The following is a 7,780-nucleotide window of genomic DNA, read 5'->3' as shown; positions in this document are numbered from 1 at the left end:
GTGTGTAAGTTTTTGTGTGTGTGTGTGTGTAAGTTTTTGTGCGTGTGTGTAAGTTTTTGTGTGTGTGTGAGTTTTTGTGTGGTTGTAAGTTTTTTTGTGATTGTTAGTTTTTGCGTGTGTGTCTAAGTTTTTTTGTGTGTGTGTGTGTGTGTAAGTTTTTGTGTGTCTTAGCTTTTGTGTGTGGTTGTAAGTTTTTTTTTTTGTGTGTGTTAGTTTGTGTGTGTGTGTGTGTGTGTGTAAGTTTTTGTGTGTGTAAGTTTTTTTTTGTGTGTGTGTGTGTATGTTTGTGTGTGTGTGTGTTTAATTTTTTTTGTGTGTGTAAGTTTTGGCGTGTGTGTGTTAGTTTTCGTGTGTTTGTGTGTGTGTTTGTAAGTTTTGTGTGTGTGTGTGTGTAATTTTTTGTGTGCATGTAAGTTTTTGTCTGCTTGTAAGTCTTCGTGTGCATGTGTAAGTTTTTGTGTGTGTGTGTGTGTGTGTGTGTGTGTGTTTAAGTTTTTGTGTGTGTGTGTGTAAGTTTTGGCGTGTGTGTGTAAGTTTTCGTGTGTAAGTTTTCGTGTGTGTGTGTGTAAGTTTTTGTGTGTGTGGGTGTAAGTTTTTGTGTGTGTGTAAGTTTTTGTGTGCATGTATGGGGACCGGGGGAGGATCTTTGGGGCCCAGGGATGGGCGTTTGGGGATCCGGGGGCCCTTGAGGATTGAGTGGTCTTTTGGGAGCCCGGGGGACCTTTGGGGACCGGGGGAGGGCCTTTGGGAGCCCAGTGGACCTTTGGGGACCGGGGGAGGACCTTTGGGGGCCCGGGAGCCGGTTGGCCCTTTGGGAGCCCGGGGGACGTTTGGGGACCAGGGGAGGGCCTTTGGTGGTCTGAGGAGGCCGTTTGGGGGATAACATTTCGAAATTTTTACTTTTTAGTTTACTTTTTTTTGCGGCGCATCCCTGCGGCGCATCCTGCGGCGCTTTCCTGCGGTGCCTCCCTGCGGTGCATCCCCTGCGGCGCTTTCCTGACCCGCGGCGCATCCCTGCAGCACATCCTGCGACGCTTTCTTGGCCCACGGCGCATCCCGGCGGCGCTTCTCTGGCCCGGGGGACCTTTAGGGACCTGGGGAGGGCCTTTGGGGCACAGGGAGGGCCTTTGGGGCACAGGGGGCACTTGAGGACCGATTGGTCCTTTGAGGACCAGGGGAGGGCGTTTGAGGGTCTGTGGAGCGCGTTTGGGGTCCGGGGGACCTTTGGGGGTCTGGGGGGCCCTTGAGGACCAGGGGGGGCCTTTGAGGGTCTGAGGAGGGCGTTTGAGAGTCTGAGGAGAGCGTTTGGGGTCCGGGGACCTTTGGGTGTCTGGGGGGCCCTTGAGGACCAGGGGAGGGCCTTTGAGGGTCTGAGGAGGGCGTTTGTGGGTCTGAGGAGAGCGTTTGGGGTCCGGGGGACCTTTGGGGGTCTGGGGGGCCCTTGAGGACCAGGGGAGGGCCTTTGAGGGTCTGAGGAGGGCGTTTGAGGGTCTGAGGAGAGCGTTTGGGGTCCAGGGGACCTTTGGAGGTCTGGGGGGCCCTTGAGGACCAGGGGAGGGCCTTTGAGGGTCTGAGGAGGGCGTTTGGGGGGCTGGGGCTCTTTGGGAGCTTGGGGGACCTTTGGGGATCGGGAGCTTCCTTCGGGGTTGGGGGGGGGCGGGCCAGCGGAATCCTTTGGGGTTGGGGTAGAGGACCTCACAACACTGTTCAAATGGAACTTGTGTATTATAACGACCACAGAGTTTCACCATTAAATCCTCTTCTAAAATCTCTTCAAAAATCATCTTTTAAAATGTCTCTAACTGTTTCGCCGAAATAGTTCCATAACCTGTCTAAAACAGTTTCGCCCAAATAATCCCTATACGTAATTCAGCGTGTTCCCTTTGTTTTTGGCATCTCTGCGCTAATGCATTTCAAATTAATAAGAAACCTGATTCCCGCACTAAAACAATTCATCGCTAAGATGTTTCTTGGAGAATTGTTTCCATGGCCTTTGGCTATTAATATCCTTTGGAGTTCGACCAAAAGAGTTGTTTCCGAGGCAAAGACATTAATGACTTGGATCTATTCCTGGAGAATCGTTTCTATGCGAAAATTTTTAAAGTCTGACAGATGATGTCATTGGTTGATTGATCTGTCAAGAAAGGGGAATTAATTTGTTGTTTCTAAGGGGAATTATTGATTCACGATAGGTGAATTGAGGTCGACAGCACAGGTGTTCCAAATTTCTGGACACCATGACATTCACGAACGATTACACAATCAAGATCTCGGAAATTCACTTCCCCTTCGATTACGCAATCAATTTCTCAGAAATCCAAAAAAGTTATAGATGGCAGCAGGGGTGAATCGTGGGGCTCAATAAGGCCATTCTACTGAAATCGCAATTTGGCGTAAGTAAGATATCCCTCTTTATTACAATATTTTTTTTTAACGCATACCTTAGGCAATAAATGGTAGAGAATCACTTGCTTAATTGGTAGCAGTTGTATTTCAGATATATTGCTTTTTCTACTACGTCTCCAAACATTTAATTTCCTTTACCTTCTGTTCTTCAACAGGAGGTTCAATGCTTTAAAGTCACGTTCTATCCAGTTAACAATGTTATTTATACAAAACGAGAATCAGACAAAGAGGAACAACATCAGACTTGTGATCTGTATAATGTGAAATTTGAGTGAATAAAGTGAGTAGAAGGTACACAAACCTTAAAAATTCAGGCATGACGGTTTGAAAAACAACAACAAAAAACTTGAACTTACCTGATGTGAACATTTCAAGTTGGTGTTTTCTTTACTAATACCATGATCTTCAAAAAGTCTCGTACGATTTAATGTAAATTGTCCGATGACTAGTAATTCTTCGGACAAGTCGTCAGATTGATTCTAAAATAAGGACAATAAATTGAGTTCTCAATTTTATTCAACACACTTGATAATGAAAATACACAGAGTATGAAACGGTAGAGATTAGACATTAGTCATTGATTACACATTATAAGCAATAGCTTCGTCGAAAATTCAACCACTTGTCCATTTTAGCATATTATTCTTCTTCTTCTTTCTTTTTTTGAGGGGGCGGGGTAACTACAAAGAATGTATTTTTTCTCATTATATATCCCTAGCTTACTAGGGATTATTATCAAGGCTGAAACCCAAAGGCTGAATTTATTTGCTTAACTTGATAATTGAGGCAAAAGCAAACCCGCGCAGCCACCGTGGTTGTTGGAAGACACTAGATACCGCCTGGTCAATAAGCTAGATAACCTTCCTACATGTTTGGGTGAGAATTGGCTGAACATACCAGCCAGGTCTATATAAATTTTAATTTCCTATTTAAACTATCCTCTGTGTAGGGAAAGAGGAGAGGTGTCGAGAGAAGTATTGCTTTACTGGGAAGACGCAAAACACGTGTAGAAAAAAAGCGATGTTCCGAATAAATGCGGAGCGCTCCGCCAAAATCCCCTGATTTTAGTTCACTCCTTTTAAAAAAAGATCAGCTAAGAGTTTTTTCTAATGTTTAAATAGAAGAGAAATCAGGAGAAAAGAGAGAAAAAAAATTCCCACGTAATCTCCATAGGCAACAGGAAGCATATTCAATCTACATTCAACTTCAATCCAGGTCAACATGAAACAGAGAGTAAATCTAGCATGACGCACAGCCTCCTTAAAGTTTTCATCATTTCAACATATCGAGTCATTAACAAAGTGAAGTGAAGAATGGTATATTGTTGTTTTTTTTGTTAAGTTTTTTTTTATACTTAACACAACTTTGACCAGTTATTAAAAGTCCCTTGTATTAAATTCTTAGTTCTAGAGAAGGAAAAAATGAGAATGATCAAATTTAGACACACAGTACAGCTTTAAACCCTTATTTATTCTTCATTCTTTAAGCCCATTATTTTTCAGCCCTGTTTTCTGGAAAGGATATTATACACCACCCATTTTCTCATCAAATCAAACCAAATATATTAATCTTCCGGCTATGATTAAGTTCACAAAGGAGAGAGTAACGACTGGTTGCCATGTTGTGGTGCACAAGCATATACTCATTTTTTTTTACCCTCGATAAAAAAAATCGACAGAAATAACTGATAGTCGTAAATCACAAATAATGATGTCCCTAGCATTATGCAACCTAATGTCTCGTCTTCTTTACCCATTGCTACATTTAACCGTATGTCAAATTTTGAGCTCAAAACCAGATATTTTTTGTTTTGTATAAAATGTTAATCCAGTGCGAAAGAATTTTTTTTAGCAACCTTTTTACAAGTCGTTCAGCAAGTTCCATAATTAATTACAGAATGCGACAGCAAAAATAAATTCACCAAAATTCTGATTTAAGGATAAATTGACATAACGACTTCATTAAATCATCCGCAAAAGTGATGTGCCGTTAAGTTCAATTGGAAGATAATTTTCTAATAGCGATTTTCAAAAGTTGCAATCGATTGCAAATATTTGCAAATCTTTATTCGTTCTTGGAATAGGACCCTTTTTAACGAAACCCTTTTTAACGCAGACAGGCTTCTTAAGCTGGTATTATTTATTAGCTCTTTTCTAATATTATTCTGGCCTTCATTAAAAAATAAACAGAAACTGTAAAAAATGGGAGAACGAAGACTGCCTTCAAGCTTTTTGTTTTAATTAAGAACAGACGAACTAAGAACTGGATATAAAGCCTGCATTTTTATTAGATTTAAGAGGTTTTTATACTAAAACAAATCAAAGTGTTTTATTAGCTTTCCTTTAATATCAAGGTGGTATTTACTCAAAAGCATTATTCTTAAGACACACTCTTTTGAAAATGTACATGCACATAGTGTCTTTTGGTTTAGTTGAAATTTTCCCTCAATATTTTAAATGTAGTAGGCTACTGTGGTTTTAGTAGTAGTGGTGGTAGTTGCAGCAGTGGTAGTAGCACACAAATATTACCTTTTTGGAAAAATTGCTCATCTCCCTTATCATTTCCTGAAAGTTCCAAATTAATATACTCAGTCATTCCCGAGTTAAGCCCTTTCGACAGCCCGTATACACTTAATGTGTTTTGATTTAGTTCAACAATTCCCTCAAGCTTCTCTGAAAGAATCACCTGGATACCTTTTGTCTTTTTGGAAAGTAAAGGTCAAACATGCTTACATTCCTCACTGACATATGCTATATGGAAACAGTGAACGAAATGTCTAATTTACAGCCCCTGTTCTGGGGGCTGTAAGGGGGTTCACGTTCCCAAAGGCACAATTACAGGATTTTTAAACAAAGCTGAAGAAAGTAGATGTCCCAAAATTTTGATTGGATGTTTCCTTTGAACAATGACGGTGGTGGGAGGGGGGAGTGGTTCCCCTCAATTCGCTTTTGACTATTAAAAACAGCACTATAACTTCCAGTTTCCAATGAAATGAGCCCCCTCCTTCCCCCTCGTCCCCCCTCCTTCCATGAATCACACGCTCACCCATATAATCTACACAATAGTTGGCACATAATGACATATAATGTTAGTTCCAGCAGAATTGTGTAGTAGCGTAACTGTTTTAGTTTATCCATAATCCTATTGGTTATAATATGTGTATTACAAATATAATATGTGCATTACAAGTTGCTAATATGAGCAGGAGTATATTTCACTGTTTCCATGAATTCAGTATTCAAATTCCAGAATATATTTTTGACAACATTTCAAATGAGAACAAGAGGTGGAATTGTTCATAAAGTTTCGATTTTATTCAAACAAAGTTTACATATCAAGTAATTCAAAACAACTGTTAAAGCAAGCTAAGCATATAGACAGCAGTACCGTATTACCAAAGTGGTTTGTTGCTTGATATCGATTTTACAAGAGAGCAAAAGCAACCTGAGAGATGGATTTAATATTTATCATCCCTAATTAAGGAAGGCTTTAAGGAAGCTTTCCCTATTAAGGAAGTCTTTTTCAGGCTTTCAATATTTGTGCACTTAAATATGGATTCCAAGAATTCTTTAAGTGAGGAAAGTATACCACTTTGCATCAAATTAGTTATACTCTCTACATAAATAAACAATATCCTAAGTATCTTAAGAAACAAGTGGGGGGGGGGGCTAAAAAATAGAGCGGACCACTGAAGAAAAGGAGCGTGACTAAGGGAGAAAAACCCAGTCTTTAGTCCTTCCAAGGAAGAGTCATAAGTATGAAGTCCCATATTTTGATGGATACGGAAACATTTTAATTTTTTGATTTGCCCGGCGCAGAACTAAAGACATGTAGTTTATATTTATAGCCAGGATTCTACACACATCAATTAATAATATGCACTTGCTACCTTCACGCAGAGGTTAATAGTGTCTTCAGACAAGTAGCCACATTGATGCTGCCGGTTAAGAGTCTATATCAAAAGCGGGCCACTTATTTTAGAGGCAACTATATGAAAAGAAGAATTGTTATTATTTCTTATATGAGCAGCTAAAATGTGTAAATACATATAGCGGAAAATTCAACAAACGAGACCATTTCTTAAAATTTAATATCTAAAATTAGACAGTCAAAAAAGAGGGTAATATCTCTAGAGTAAAATAGTTCAGCTGTCTTTGGATACCTAAATAATAGCAGTATATATTGTGATTGGCATTTTCTAAAATGAAGGGGATATTTTACATAATCCACAAACTATAATTTAACCGTCAATAGATATGTGCGTTGCTCTGTCACTCCTGACATTTTCTACCGCAAGGAATCGCAGCTCTAAAAAGCTCCATCAACCAGATAATCATACAATTAAACTTACACCAAAGCAGCAGGGACAAGAGAATCCACTATTATTATCAGTAGAAGCACTTTTGCCCCGATTCCACCTCGCAAAATCGTCACATAAGAAATTTCCATCTATTTGGCACATAAACACTCGAAAACCGTCTTATTGAATGCCAAACAATTGAGACCCAGTCAATCATATTCTTTTTTGGAGAATTCAATTTTCAGAGTCACTAAATCTTAGAAAAGTATATACTAGTAGAAGGCTATCTTATACTCGTGTCCCTCACCCCTGCTGCCACCTACAAATTTTTTACAGAGTTTAATGGGAAAAGGTCAATGACCTCTTTCTTTACGGTCTTTTTTCCCAGGTGTGTTTTTGGCACGCTCTCAGCGAATTTTATGATCCAGAAAGAGTATTTGTTGTTGTTGTAAGCTCGAGGCAAATGTCAAGGTCAATGTTGTTGTTGTAAGTGCACGCTCTCAGCGAATGTTATGATCCAAAAATAGTATTTGTTGTTTTGTTACGCGAGGGGAGGATTTTAGAACCCAGAAAAGAGTATTTGTTGTTGTTGTTTTGGGCAAGCTCCCAGTGAATGTCAAGGAAGAACATTTGGTTAATCAAAGTGGGACCTCTCTGCTGTCAGTTCTTAATCAAATTATTTCCGGGCAAAGTTTAATAGTGTCTGACAGATGACGTCAAGTTAATTAATGTCTTTGATGTATTTCCAAAGAGAATGTTTCCGGGGCAAAATTTACATCACACGTGACAGATGATGTCATGATTGATTGATTTGACATGAAAGGGGAATTAATTTGTTGTTTCTAAGGGGAATTATGGATTCACGAAAGGGGGATTAATTTGTTGTTTCTAAAGAGAATCGTCTCCGAGCGAATGTTTCGATCTTTGCAATGAAGAGATTGATTCACGTAAGGGTTTCCAAATAATTTGAAATGTGTCAGCGCAGAGATGCCAAAACAAAAGGAACACGCTGAAATTACGTTTAGGGATTATTTGGGCGAAACTGTTTTAGCCATTATAGGGAATTATTTTGGC

General features: G+C 39.7%; 1 protein-coding gene across 1 annotated transcript in view; it reads right to left on the bottom strand.

The window, feature by feature from the left end:
• LOC148941288 (uncharacterized) overlaps positions 1–7,780 on the bottom strand; it is a 287,630-nt gene that overhangs the window by 35,757 nt on the left and 244,093 nt on the right. The window contains exon 4 of the mRNA XM_089104141.1: positions 2,763–2,885. Within this exon, the coding sequence (XP_088960267.1) occupies positions 2,763–2,885 (123 nt within the window). The remainder of the gene's footprint in view (positions 1–2,762; positions 2,886–7,780) is intronic.

This window comes from Artemia sp. Qi Xiang Cuo, chromosome 18 (assembly GCF_049724085.1).
Source record: "Artemia sp. Qi Xiang Cuo chromosome 18, ASM4972408v1, whole genome shotgun sequence".
Taxonomy (NCBI): Eukaryota; Metazoa; Arthropoda; class Branchiopoda; order Anostraca; family Artemiidae; genus Artemia; species Artemia sp. Qi Xiang Cuo.
The sequence above is the reverse complement of the archived record's forward strand: the minus strand, read 5'-3'. Positions and strand labels throughout refer to the sequence as shown.